We start from the raw sequence: 15,441 nt of genomic DNA, 5'->3' as shown, positions 1-15,441 counted from the left end.
GTATGAGTGATGGAGTAAATGATGACGGCAGTGAGAAGAATTCTGAAGAAAGTGTCAAGTATAGTAAGGTAATCTGTACCTTGTGATCGGTGAAGGAGGAATTGCATGGTGGAGCTAGTATCCCGTTTTGGACGATGGGTATCGCTTATATTTATTTATTTATTTTGGGTGTAATTTTCCATGGAGTGTGAAAATTTCCTGTGTATGGGTTCAAGATTCATATATTTTGATTGGAAAAGTAATGATATGATTGAGGGAAAGAATGATATCCCATATATTTATAATCTGTGTTTAAAAAAAACCATAAATAACTCTTTCCAACACAATTTTTTTTCTTCATAAAATTTACCATATTTTTAAAATTCGTTTTGAAGATAATACCCTACTTTTGTTTAAAAAATAATTTTTTAATTTATTATTAAAAGCCTATGCAAATTCCAAATTAATCATAAAATGGTTTTAAAATATATTTGTGAAACTGTTAACCTCACCATTGTAAAAAAAAACCCCCCACAAATTGTTATTTTACTAGTACAATACTGAAAAAGTGATAGAAGTCATCAATTTCATCAGAGATGGTGTCAGATTCTATGTTTGTTTTTCTTTTAAAAATTAAGTAGCAATTGTACAATTAACCCAAAAAGCTACATTTAATCATTTTTATCACAAAATAATAGGGTGGTTTATTTACTTGCATATTTAGTGGTATGACTCATTATTGGGCTGGGGGAAATTGTTGGGTGTAATATTGGCATTCTAATGAACAATACGGTCCATCGTACACATCTAACCCCATAGCACCAATTCATGAAGTGCAATAGAAAAGAAATACACATATGCACATTCCTTTAGGTTGAACTGTTGAGAATATATAGACAGCTTAGCTATTAGTATTTAAACACATAAGCATGCATTCTTAAAGTTACTAGGCATTTTGTCTCTACAACTAACTGAACTTTTCATATCAAAAGCACAATGTAAACCGAGGATACTATGATTAACCTACTAATGGGGATTCACTGTAACATTTTAAGCAACTGAACAGTCACCAACCAAGTTCCTTCCCACAAAATGTTTCTACCTCACCGTAACTATGTTCAAACATCACAATTATCAAAATGCTTGACTAGCTTAGCCATTCACACGCGTTTTGGCGGCACATACTGAACTCTCTCGTCTTCGCATAAGTTCTGCATAAAGTCAGCAAACCGAGAGTCACTGAGAAATTTATGCTAGTAAAAAGTATTCGAGAGCAAAATTCTAAGATCCAACAACTTAATATGACCATTTCAAACTAAAAGAAAAACAAGACATTTTGCAACCTTAAAAATTGGCATATCGCATCCTTACGCAAATCTTTATCATATTGCTCAAATTGACATTTTCAGATCGTTTAAATATAGAAATTCAAACAACGTTAAAAGCATAATGTAGCTCAGCTGGTACTAAACTCCCGAAAACCATCTTCAAATTGTCTCCAATTTATTGGTTAATGTAAAATGAGGAAAACAATGGAACTGAAAGATTGGACAAGATTTGCAAAAACAATCAGTGGCAGAGCCACATGGAGAGGATCAAGTGGGGCAGTGGCTCCAAGTAAAACTTTTATATGTTATTTGCATTTAATTTTTTGGAACTTTAAACTTTGCTCCCATGACATTCACGATTCTACCACCGCTCCAATAGAAATACAAGATTCTCTATAATTGTCCCCATGAAGATTTTAAAATTAAACATTAGGGCTTACGACCCAAATCAGAGATGAATGTATTTGTTCAATTGTATCTCGACCCCAAATAAATTAAGGACTTGTATTAACAAAAGTTGACTCCTTAACATACAATGTTTAAGACAGAATGTTTAACCAATAAAAAACTACAGTTTTGTTTTCTTTTTGTGTGTGTTTATTATTTAGCCTTACACCCCACTGGATGTTAGAAATGGCTCTTGGAAACAATGAACACCCATCAAACTAACTTTAGTTCAATTTAATAAATCTTTTTTTTAAATGATGACTGCAGTCATCACTAAAGAGAGGCATGACAGGCTCAAGAGTTTGCCGCACACATGTGGTAAAAGATATCTCAGAAGCAACTCATAACACGGAAAGAAAAGATAGCATACTAACACTATTGGTGAAGATTCTAATGTCACGTTTACACCCCAGCAGGGAGAACATTTAGACACTTTCAAATGCCAAGTATCATGCGAACAAGCCATTCAAAAACCAAAACATCAGATTCCCTTACTTTCGGGAAGAGAAACTTAGGGATAGGTAGTCAGGTAAAAGCATCAACAATTTGTGCAGTACAGTAACCACTCAACAGAAGTCAAGAGTCAAGATTAGCCAAATTATAACTCGAATATTTGTAGAACAAACTAGCTTATCAACAAACTAAACTAGAGAAAATAACAAATATACTAGTTATCTCACCTGCAGGTCCTCTGGTAAAGCCTCTGAGACGGCAAGAGTGTAACAACCAGGGGCAAATTTGCCTGCCAGAACCCCAAAAAAGGTTTTATTACAGAAAATTAAACTATTCTTACAGAACAAAAAATAAAAGAATACGCATCCATAGTAATTAGGACATTTATAATTAAAACCAGCCATTACTTCATTCAGTTTTTCAAAACTAAGGAGGAAGGGAAATTGGTTAACTTCCAGATAACACCAATAAAAAAGGAAATCTGAATATATATATATATATATATGTATATATAAATACCAATTCTCAACCAGCGAGCAGCCCAACTTCTGGTAGGATCCATCACTGATATTATACTATCAAAAATCCAAATTCAAACATGTCATGACAATGTGCAACTATACAAAGATTTCAAAAGATATAAATATATTTATATATATATATATACGTATGAGAAAGAAAGAAAAAGAAAAATACCCATTGAAATTAGGGGTGGTGCAATCGACGACACGCTCGTGATCTTCGTCCATCTTGAAGAAGGGGCAGTTCTCACAACCCGATTCTCTGAACTAAATTACCCATCCACCATCATTTCAATATGATTTTACAAAAAAGTGATTAAAATCAGAAAAAAGAGTTTTGCTGCGGTGTCAGAAGCATGGAGTTATAAACCCTAACCCTGGAATTGTGAGTAAAAGAAAGTGAGAAAGAAAAAAGAAAAAGGAGACCTGATCATAAGTCTTGACAAGGCGGCAACGAAGGCAAGCCCTTAGTTCGTGGCCGAAGCTCGTCGGAATTTGGGCGGGAGCAGTTCCCATTTTTCTGTCTTGTCTTTTGTTTTCGCTTTTCCTTATTCAAATTCTCCTTCCAATTAAAACAAACAAGACCGGTGCTCCTCGTTCTCGACCTATTTGTATTGGAGAAGACACGAGAATTAAAAAGGAAATTTTTCGGAAATTTTACAAAAAAAAAAACTTTTTTTTTTAACTTTTCTACTTACACAAGGACTTTTAAACTTTTTTAATGTTCGTTGTTTATTTATTACACTTTTACGGACTTATCCTGTAATTTTGGTTTCTGCGTCTTCGTCCCTAGCCCAGACACGCGAACCCATGCCATCAGCTGCACCTCGCCAAGAGGATGAGAGAGCCCAGTCGTAGCCCAGCTCAGCACCGTGTGATGCCACCAAACCCACTACGAGAGAGAGCCCACCCCACAGCTGCATAACACCAGTTGCGAACCACCAGGCCCGACCCTCCTTCGAACCCAGCACCCTGACCACAAGAGCTCCATTACCACCCTCTGCAACTCGAACTCAGAGCCGAGAGAATCCAGGCGAGAACCCAACCCCAGCTGCGCGAATCCATTTGCGTTTCCAGCTGCACCACAACGAAGTACCCGAGAACGCATGCGACCCCAGTCTTCAACCCAAGTCCGAGAGCACTCATGCGTGTTTCCAATTGCACAGAGTCGAAGCACTCATTGTGTTCAATGGCTAGATTTGGATTTTTGGGCCACCCATTGTTTAGGTTTAGGATTATTATAATTGTCTAATATCATTTTGATTTTGTGTTATTTTTTAGTTGTTTGAGCTTTCTGTATAGTTGTGTTTCATGTTGTTTAAGTTTAAATATAGTTGTTTTGTTGATGTCTAATTTATGTTTAATTTTTTTCTGAGATATATTTTGAATTTTTTTTATAAAAAAAAAATGTGTTAGTATGTAATAGGTTGACTTCTAGTTGTTCAATTGTTGTTTTTTAGTTATTTTTTAATGCAGTGAGTTGATGTGTAGTTGTTGTCCAATTGTTATTTTCTAGTTATTTTTTCGATATTGTATTGCAGTATGTTGCTTTTTAAAAATGTAATGCATTGCACTGTATTGTTGTGGGGTCATTGTTTTTGTGTTGTTTAAATTTTATGTATAGTTTTTTCTAATGTTGGTTTTTAGTTGTTTAAGTTTATTATAGTTGTTCTATTGTTATGTTGATGTCTATTTGTTATTTGTTTATTTGCAGATATATTTTGATTTTTTTTTTTTTTAAAAAGCATGTTAGTATGCAGTTGGTTAATGTTTTGTTGTTGTCTTATTGTTGTTTTTTAGTTGTTTCATTGACACCATATTTTTGTAAATATAAGAATTAAAAAAATGTATTTTTGAAAACATAAGGTAATATTTTTGAAAAAAAAAATCAGGGACAATAAAAAAATATAAAAATAAAAAATATATATATATATTTTTTAAAAAACCTCATTAAAAAAATAGTATTTTTGTTCAATTGAAAAAGTTTTTTCTTGGGAATTTTAAATAAAATGATAAAATTGACAAAAATTTTACAATTTTACTGTTACAATGCAATTCTTACAATTTTATTGTTTAAGTTTAATTTTTGTACGGTTTCATTAATTTACATATTACACATATAATATCTTCCTTATACATCACTATTTCTCTTTCTTCTTCTTCTTTCTTCCTGGTTGCTTTTTCTCTCTTCTTCTTCTTCCATCACCTACTTGCCCAAGCTTGTCCTCCTCAATTCTGATCACCATGTCGTCAGCATAACAACGACAATTCTATTATATTTTTCGTTTTGTTGATTTTTTATTAGTTTGATTTTTATATTCCATTAGTTGTTAGTGTATTGTATTGTCTTGCTGTTTTTTTATATTTATGTTATCTTTTTTTGTTATATTTTTGTATATATTAGTGATATTTTTCATAGTGCATGCAATGTATTTGATGTAATGCTTGAATGATTGAGATAGGGTGTTTAGTGTTAGTTTTTATAATTATTTTGGTATGTTTATTTTTTTCATTTTATTAAGTATTATTTTAGGGTTTGTGTTGGGCTATTTCATTGTTTAGGTTGTGTTAGGGGTGTTGTTTTAGGGTTTGTCTGAGCAAGAAGATAAGCAAGTTGTTGACTGTATTTTTAGCCAACGACGTGAGAACGTCAATAACGACAAGCCTTCAAGAGAATGTAAACGACAACAGACAGTTTAATCAAGAAAAGTAAATAACACAGGAGATTTTTATAGTGGTTCAGCCCCGATTGTCGGTAATAGCCTAATCCACTTAGAGTTGTGATTTATAGATCCGTACTCAAGATCAGATGGACTGAGCCAACTGAGTTTCTTCAGTACAGATTGCAAAAATACAAGAATTCTCTCTTATTTCAGCACTTTCTCTCTCTAGAATACTCAGACCAAATTTTCTCTCTCTAGAAATAAGAAGCAGAAGAAGCCCCTCTCTCATCCCATAAGCTCTCTATTTATAGGCTTAGGGTCATACATACGGTATCCCTTAGAACCGGGATATTTTATTATATTTATTACATTTAAATTACAAAGAAACATTCAAAATTCGAAATGTAACAAACCCCCCATTTGTGGGAAGAATGAGAGATTCCCGCGTATGTTGTTGAAGCTGTCTCTGGGAATCTTGACTTAGTCTCCTCTAGCTAGTTGATCCACCTCCTACTGACCACTCATGCAAGTGCTGGTCGAACGTGCATGGTGGTAGGACTTGTGCATGGTGGACATGCACTTCTCTCCTCTAACATGGCACTCTCCTCTAGCATGCCATGTTTCTCCTCGGACCAAATCCTTGGGGTCTCCTCGGACCAAGGTGGTAGGACATGCACTTCTCTCCTCTAACATGGCACTCTCCTCTAGTATGCCATGTTTCTCCTCGAACCAATCTCCTTGGCTTCTCCTCGGACCAAGGTGGTCCGAGGCAATCTCCTTGGCTTCTCACCTCGGATACGTCCGAGGCAACCTCCTTGGCATCTCACCCCGGATAGGTCCGAGGCAACCTCCTTGGCATCTCACCCCGGATCGGTCCGAGGCAACCTCCTTGGCATCCCACTCTCCTTAGCTCTCCTAGGATGCATTCTCCTTAACCTCCTAGGACCAAGGTGCACTTGGCTTGGTTATGACATCTTTGAAGCAGTCCAAATTCTTCGTCAGTCTACCGGGTCACTTTATCACAACTCTGAGGAGTCAATGTATTTATTGACTATTAATGTGTCTTTTACTGACCATGCACTGCTACTTGTCACATTTATTGTCACGTCCTTGATCTCCAATTTTTGGGTATAACACAAGTATCTATTAAATTTTGTTTATGTTTCAAGTTTTATTTTGTTTTGTTGGCTTTTCATTTTGTTGATTAGTTATATGTTGTTGTTTTTATGTTGTTCTGAGTGATTATGGTGTTTTTGTATCGTCCTTTAATGAGTACTTTTGTCGAAAAAGCAAGTGGTAAACGTTAACAGTGATTGTGGTGTTTTTATTAATTAGATGTTTTAATGTTGCAGTTAGGTTGCGACGATCTTGATGTTTCTAAGTTAGATGTTGTACCTGAGATAAAATTACTCTTGATATTCAAAAGAGGAGTGACAAGCCTGGAGTAGCTTTGAAGTCTCCTTTTAGGAATGACTGTAGATCTTCAGATGTTGGAGTTATTTTGTAGTTTGTTTATTGTTGTAGTGTAGTTGTTGTTTTGATATTTGTTGAGTTTTGTTTCGTTGAGTATGTGTGTTTTGTTTTTAATTTTGTTTATCTCTGATGTGCATCATATGAATGCATTTTTTGTTTTTTAAATTCTGGATTATGTAAGAATAAATATATATATATGTATGTAACACCCTGGTTACCCCAGAGCAGTTACGGTGAACCGAAAATTTGACTCGCTACCCGAGTCCTTTGGTTAAAAACATGCATCTAACTATTATTAACAGGCTAAGGTGGAAAACCAATCAAAAGAAAATGATATATTTTATTTAATACATAAAATTGTTCATGGGCCCATCAAAACATTTACAAGTTATTTACAACTCAAAATGGTCATTACTGTTTCAAATTTACAAACCCGCCGACCTAAGCGGCAAAAATAGGGTAAACCCCCTAGTTCCTCTGAGAACTCCTTGACCGTGGTGGTCAAGCGGCCGCATATGTACACAACATCACCTAAGCTCTCCACTCAAGGTTGGGTGAGCTTTTCTTTCCCTTTACCTGCACCACATAGCACCCATGAGCCAAGGCCCAGCAAGAAACACACAATATAGCATGATATAATATCAACAATGATCATAATAATCATTCAGGACTTTCAACCCAAAATAGAGGAGTGACAATTGAAAAGTCACTAAGGTGAATTCCGTTACCAATAGCCATGTGACGATAGGGTCACCGGGCTTTAAAGATAAGTGATCCTTTCACTAGCTTAAACAGGTTAGGTGCATGATGACTAGTCATCAACATAACCTACCTCATGACCATAGAGTCATAACCATGGAACTCAGTTCCCTAGCCATGTGAAAAGCAGTCACCTAGGCCTTAGGCCCTGGCTCTAAGTAACTAGTCTTAGACTAGACAAGCGCTTATAAGATACATCGACCTTAGGGTTGGTCCAGCGTTAATGCCTTAGAGTCATTCAACGCTGATATCGATTAGATATAATCTTCATTCGGCTCTACGTTCAGGACGCTTATGCCGTTTCTGACTCTTAGGTCAGTGATACGCGACCAGTGCCATACACAAGTAAACAACATTCGCTAGCATTTAATATGAAATCAATGTCCACATTTATGAACCAACATGCCTCAACAACAATCATGCATGTCATATACACAGGGTGCAGTTTTCTTACCTCTAATTCGAGCGAGAATGAATAAAAGAACGACCGTTGAGAATGATCTGACTTTTAGTCCTTTAGCGGTCACCTAGTCATAACCAAATATGGGACACCATCAATAAAATTATTAACAAAGGTTCCCAAACCAAGATCTAACCTCCAGGACATCAATCCCCACTAATCCGGGTAGTAGGAACAATCCTGAGGCCTAAAACCAAGTTCCCGAGGTCAAAACACTCAAACGGGCTCAAAACTACCCAAGGGCTGCAGCCCTAGCACCTTGAGCTGCGGCCCCCAGCCACTCCAGGAGCAAGGGCCGTGGCGCCCTATACCCAGGGTCACGACGCCCAGCAAGGCCAAAACCTTCCTCCTGCTTCTTCGTGTTAGATTAGCTTATACAGGATCTTTATTTATTTTCATGTATATCTAATATTAAACAAATTAATACGAGATAGCCTAAAACATGTTTCTAAAATTGAATTCAAAGAGAAACAAAGAATAGAATACTTACAGTATACGCAGCGGAATTAAGAGTCATTCATTCAGTTTCTCTAACTCTTGTATCCTTTCTGTCGTAGAGTATTATCAAGAAACTGAACCGATCTTCTATTTTCTTCACAATCTTCCAATGTATCCTTAGAACCACCTAGACTAGTGTGGGAAATTCTCAACACATGAGATAGATATAGAGAGAAGAAGAGAAAATAACAAAGTAGCTTAGAAAAGGACTTGTGTTTAGAGAGAATCTAAAACTATCAGAAAATCTGACTTGTGACTTATCAAACTTATGTTTTGACTTCTCTCTAAGCACTCCTTTTATAGACTCAATTAGGCCATTTAATTTAATTAAAAAATTAATAAAATAATAGCCATTTTGAAGCCCTAGGTCGAAATTATCATGGGCTATAGGCCCGTGAAATTTCCCATTTGATTATAAGCCCATTGGACTTAAAATCAAGGCCTGTATTATTTTCTATTGATTTAATTAATTAAATAATTATTTAAATCCTTTATCAAATTAATTATTTATAATTTGAACCTTGATTTAAACTTATTTATTAATTTAGATACCAATTTATCTTAATTAATAAATCTGCCATAATTTATCTTTTCTTCTCAAAATTACACAACTCTGTGAAACTATCCAAAATTGACCTGGTCAACTTTGATAATTCTAATTGATGATCAAATCAATTAATTGAGACTATCTAGATGATTTTATCCAAGGTACAATGGGGACCATGGGCCTATGAAATCAAGCTCCAATAAGTTATCATAAATCTAACAAATAAATTTACTAACTTATTAATTCCTCGTGACTCCACTATAGACTTGGAATTGCACTATTGAATTCATAGAACGCTCTATAACAAATATAGATACGCTATTAATTATTCATTGTTACAACCATAATTGTCACTCAATCCTCTATAGATGGTCTACAATGAGATAGGACTAAAATACCGTTTTGCCCCTCATTGTATTTTATCCTTAAAACACTTAGTTCCTTGTAAATGATATTTCAGTAAACTAATTTAATTACTGAAATGAGATCTCTATCATTTAACACCTTGAACCAAACTAAAAGGAAACCATCATTTCACTTCTTCATCAGAAGCTATAGATGTTCATATCTATGATTAACACTCCCACTCAATTGTACTACCGAGTTCCCAAGATGTAAGTATGAGCTAGTCCGTAGGGTAAGCTGATAACGAACAAGTCAAAGAACTCAAATAATACAATCAGTTAGAATACTAACCACTCAGAATTGAGATTGAATTGACCTATGGTCAACTATATGATATGACTAGAATAGATAATAACAGTATGTTTACTTTTCTTATCAACTGTCAATATCGGTCCTGTCCGATGTAACAAATACATCCGATCTTATCTACTTTGCTAATGTTCTGGAAAGAACATGATACTGTAATGTGTAAGTAGATCATATCGTAGATTGGCAAGTCAGTGTAAATCTGGTGCACTGACTAATCTTAGGACTAACTTATTTTGAACATATAATCATATTTATATTCCACTGTGATTACGTCACTATAAATAAGATTAGCTATATGCTCGAGATTTAATAGAATTTTATATTAAACAAATAATCATGAAAATAAAACATGTGAGCAAAGTGATTGACCAAGTCAAAAAATGATTTCTATTCTTTTATTGATAATAAAATGAGATTACAAAGAATTTGGGTTTTAATTAGGGCATAAAACCCCAACACTTTGAGCTAGGGCCGCGGCGCCCAAGAACAGGGTCGCGGCCCCCAACCCAGAACCATCCACAAACTCGGTTTCCATCATCCCAAACCCTCCAAAAACATCCCTAAACACTTCCAAATCCACAAATCAAAGTTCCCAAGCTTCCCAATGATCCAAAACCATCAAATCCCGAGGCTCAAACAAACTAAAAACTCAATGATTCACAAAATCCCATTCGAAGCTTAGAAACTCTAAAACATCAAAACTTAAAACTTGGATTACCCTTGATTGGGTTGTTTCTCGTCAAATCTTTCGGTCAAGAAGCTTCTAATCTTTCCTAGGATCGCTATGCCTTGATCCTCGCTTGATTCCGACTCCTAGAACTCGAGATTTCTTCAAAAATGCCTCGAACGGTAAAATGAACTAACGGGAAGAGAGAAAGGGATTTCTAACGCACGGTTCTATCTAACAAGCTACTTCAAGCTTAAGTAACCTCAAATAAAACCTAGTGCTCGGGGTCCCGAAAACACTCCCGGGGACATTAAAGTCAAAACTTCCAGAATTTCCTCCTGCCGAATAGCTCGAATATATCTCCATAATAATGGGATCTCATCCACAAATTACAATATGCACCCAAATACACAAATATGCCCTCAACGACCAAATTACCAAACCACCCTACTAATCAAATGTGGACCCACATGCATGCATATAACATCATATTATAATATAATTCACATAAACATGCATATATTCATTTAATGGCATAATTAAACAATTATGGTCCTCCCGGCCTACTAATCCAGCCATTAAACCACATTAGGGATTTCGGGGCATTACAACTATCCCCTCCTTACAGAAATTTCGTCCTCGAAATTTACCTGAATAGCTCGGGATACTGACTCTGCATATCTGACTCCAGCTCCCAGGTCGCTTCCTCGACCTTGCTGTTCCTCCACAGTACCTTAACCAAAGGTATCGTCTTATTCCTGAGGACCTTATCCTTTCTGTCAAGTATCTGGATTGGCTGCTCCTCAAAGGAGAGATTTGGCTCAAGCTTCAGATCTTCATAACTCAAAATATGATTCACATTAGATACATACCTCCGAAGAGCTGAAACATGAAACACATTATGCACAGCTAACAACGCCGGAGGCAAAGTCAACTTGTAAGCCACCTGACCAATCATCTCCAGGATCTCAAATGGACCTACAAACCTAGGGCTTAGCTCGCCCTTCTTCCCAAACCTTCTCACCCCTTTCCATGGTGAGACTCTAAGGAAGACATAGTCTCCCACTTGGAACTCCACATTCCTACGCTTGGGATCTGCATAGCTCTTCTGTCTACTTTGAGAAGCGAGCATCCGAGCTCTAATCTTCTCAATGGCCTCACTGGTCCTCTGAACTGCCTTAGGACCCAAGTATCTCCTTTCACCTATCTCATCCCAATGAATGGGAGATCTGCATTTCCTACCATACAGCATCTCATAAGGTGCAAGTCCAATGGTAGACTGATAATTATTGTTGTAGGAAAACTCTATCAAAGGTAGATACTTACTCCAAGATCCACCAAAGTCCAGCACACATGCTCGCAGCATGTCTTCTAATATCTGGATCGGCCTCTCAGATTGCCCATCAGTCTGAGGATGATAAGCAGTACTGAACTTCAATTGTGTCCCCATGGCCTTCTGCAAACTCCCCCAGAACTTGGAAGTAAAAGTAGAGTCCCGGTCTGACACGATCGACCTCGGTGCTCCATGGGGACGCACGATCTCTCTCACATAGAGATATGCATACTGGTCAACTATATAAGTAGTCCTCATTGGCAAGAAGTGAGCTGACTTGGTGTAGCGATCCACTATCACCCAAATAGAATCATGCTGACCAACAGTCCTGGGTAAGCCCACCATGAAATCCATCATGATGTCTTCCCACTTCCACTATGGGATATCCAGAGGCTGCAATAACCCTGCCGGCCTCTGATGCTCAGCCTTGACCTGTTGACAAGTCAAGCACTTAGCCACATACTCTACTACATCTCTCTTCATCCCAAGCCACCAATACAACGATCTCACATCCTGATACATCTTCGTGGTGCCTAGATGCAAAGAGTAAGGTGTAGTATGAGATTCACCCAAAATCTCTCGCCTCAAAGCAGTGTCTAACGGAACACATATTCGCCCCTTGTATCTTAACAAGCCTAACTCAGACACCGTATAATCTCTGGATGCTCCAGCCAAAACATCCTCTCTGATCTTGATCAGCTGTGGATCACTCAACTGACCCTCCTTGATTCTCTCTAACAGTGTAGACTGTAGCGTAATATTAGCCAACTGGCCCAACAGCAACTCTATACCAGCTCTGGTCATATCATCTGCTAACTCTCTGGCTAACTATCAGCCTCATACCATAAATCTGTCTCGGACCCTTCCGGCTTAAAGCATCAGCTACCACGTTGGCTTTTCTTGGATGATACAAAATCTCACAGTCATAATCTTTTACTAACTCCAGCCAACGCCTTTGCCTCATATTCAAATCTTTCTTGGTGAAGAAGTACTTAAGGCTCTTGTGGTCTGCATAGATCCCACACTTCTCTCCATAAAGATAATGCCTCCATATCTTTAAAGCAAAGACCACAGCCGCCAACTCTAAATCTTGAGTGGGATATATCTTTTCATACTCCTTCAACTGACGAGAGGCATAAGCAATTACCTTTTCTGACTGCATCAGAACATAGCCCAAACCCTGATGAGAAGCATCACAATAAATCACAAACTTCTCCTGATCTGTCGGAAGACTCAGAATCGGAGCTGTAATCAACCTCTGCTTCAGTTCTTGGAAGTAGGGGTGCACACAGGTCGGATTTTTGGGTTTCGGGTTCATCGGGTTCGGGTTTTACTGGTTTCGGGTTGAGAAAAATGGTACCGAAACCGATCCAAAATTTTCAGGTTTTTTCGGGTTTTGGATTTCGGGTTTCAGGTTTTATTCGGGTTCAGTTTCGGGTTGGGCTGGGCCATTTGTGTTTTAGGCTGAAAAGCCAAATTTTGCAAAAATACCATTTTTTAGATTTTTTTTTCAAGAATACCATTTTTTTTGGATTTTGGGTTTGATTTTGGGTTGGACTTGGCCAATTGGGTTTTGGGCCGAAAAGCCAAATTTTGCAAAAATACCATTTTTTTTTTCGGATTTCGGGTTTGAACCCGAACCCGAGTTTTAAAAAATTTCAAACCTGACCCGACTTTTTTCGGGTTCGGTTCGGATTCAACCCGAATCCGACGGGTTTTCTCAAAAAACGGGTTTTCGGGTTGTGAGTCGGGCGGGTTTGCGGGTTTTGCAGGTCAAATGTTCACCCCTACCTGGAAGTTGTTCTCACATTTATCTGACCACACAAATTTCTGACTCTTGCGTGTCAACTCAGTCAATGCAGTAGCAATCTTTGAGAACCCTTCCATGAAACGCCTATAATAACTTGCCAATCCAAGGAAACTTCTAACCTTAGAAGCATTCTTTGGCCTTGGCCAATCTCTGACCGCCTCAATCTTTGCTGGATCTACCTTAGTCCCCTCCTTACTGACAATGTGCCCAAGAAAGGATACCTAAGATAACTAGAACTCACATTTCTTGAACTTTGCAAACAATCTGTGTTCCCTCAGTCTCTGTAGAACCAACCTCAGATGCTGCTCTTGCTCTAACTCAGACTGAGAATATACCAGGATATCATCGATGAAGACGATTACAAACTGGTCCAGATAATCCTTGAACACTCTGTTCATCATATCCATAAAAGCAGCAGAGGCATTAGTCAATCCAAATGACATAACTAAGAACTCATAATGCCCATACCTGGTACGAAAAGCAGTCTTCGGTATTTCTCCCTCCTTGACCCTCAACTGATGATAACCAGAACGAAGGTCGATCTTTGAGAATTCCTTCTTACCTTGTAACTGATTGAACAGATCATCTATCCTTGGCAAAGGATACTTGTTCTTAATTGTCAACTTATTCAATTCTCTGTAATCAATACACATCCTCAGATAACCATCCTTCTTCTTTACAAACAGAACTGGCGCACCCCAAGGTGAGAAACTAGGTCTGATAAAACCCAAATCCAACAGTTCTTGCAACTGTACCTTTAATTCTTTCAACTCAGCTGGGGCCATTCTGTAAGGTGCTCTAGACACTGGCTCCGTCCCTGGTGCCAGTTCTATCATGAACTCAATTTCTTTGTGCGGTGGCAACCCTGGCAAATCTTCTGGAAACACATCTAGAAATTCACAAACAAGTCCGGTCTCTTCTGGTCTCACTGGCACGACCTGAGTGGTATCAACCACACTTGCCAAGAATCCAATGCAACCTCCTTGCATAAGATCTCTAGCCCTTAATACAGAAATCATAGGTATGCGTGGTTCATGCATAGTACCAACAAACACAAAAGGATCCTCACCTTCAAGCTCAAAGGTGACCATCTTCCTTCTGCAATCAATGGTTGCCCCATACTTTGCCAACCAATCCATACCCAATATCATATTGAAGTCAGTCATAACCAACTTTATTAAATCCACTGACAACTCTCTGCCCTCCATTGTCACTGGCAAAGATCTGACCCATCTCCTGGATACCACTAACTCTCCAGTGGGTAACAAAGTTCCAAACCCCACAGCATAAAAATCACAAGGTCTACACAGTCTATCAATAATACTACTAGCAACAAAAGAATGTGTAGCACCGGAATCAATCAATACATTATAAGGGGTTCCAGCACTAAGAAGCTGACCTGTAACAACTGAGGGAGAAGCCTCAGCTTCTGCTTGTGTCAATGCGAACACTCGAGCTGGGGCCGAGTTGTCCGCTTTCCTGGGTTCTTCTTTTCTAGCCTTAGGGCAATCCTTTTTAAGATGACCCACTGCTCCATAAGAGAAGCAGGCCCTTGTCTTACACTCTCCCAAATGATGCCTCTTGCATCTGGGGCATTCAGGATAAGACTTCCAAGCTTCAATACCACCTTGACGACCCATTGAAATATCACGGGGCCGCCTATCAGGACCTGGACCTGGAACTGGGAAGGTGTCAGGAACCTTCCTCTTCTGATCACTGGGGCCTCCACCCCTACTTGAACCCACAAATGGAGGACCTGTCCTCCTAAACTCCTTTCTGGCTGCACTGT

At 38.0% G+C, this 15,441-nt stretch overlaps 1 protein-coding gene across 1 annotated transcript; it reads right to left on the bottom strand.

Moving 5' to 3' along the window:
- Positions 1–813: 813 nt before the first annotated feature.
- On the bottom strand, positions 814–3,330 carry LOC133818914 (transcription elongation factor SPT4 homolog 2). The gene is made up of 5 exons (XM_062252027.1): positions 3,155–3,330; positions 2,904–2,995; positions 2,727–2,782; positions 2,435–2,496; positions 814–1,190 (listed from the first exon to the last, which is right to left on the bottom strand). The coding sequence occupies exons 1-5, from the start codon at positions 3,242–3,244 to the stop codon at positions 1,140–1,142; spliced, it is 351 nt and encodes a 116-aa protein (XP_062108011.1). The 5' UTR covers positions 3,245–3,330; the 3' UTR covers positions 814–1,139.
- Positions 3,331–15,441: the final 12,111 nt, after the last annotated feature.

This window comes from Humulus lupulus, chromosome 2 (assembly GCF_963169125.1).
Source record: "Humulus lupulus chromosome 2, drHumLupu1.1, whole genome shotgun sequence".
NCBI lineage: Eukaryota > Viridiplantae > Streptophyta > Magnoliopsida > Rosales > Cannabaceae > Humulus > Humulus lupulus.
The sequence above is the reverse complement of the archived record's forward strand: the minus strand, read 5'-3'. Positions and strand labels throughout refer to the sequence as shown.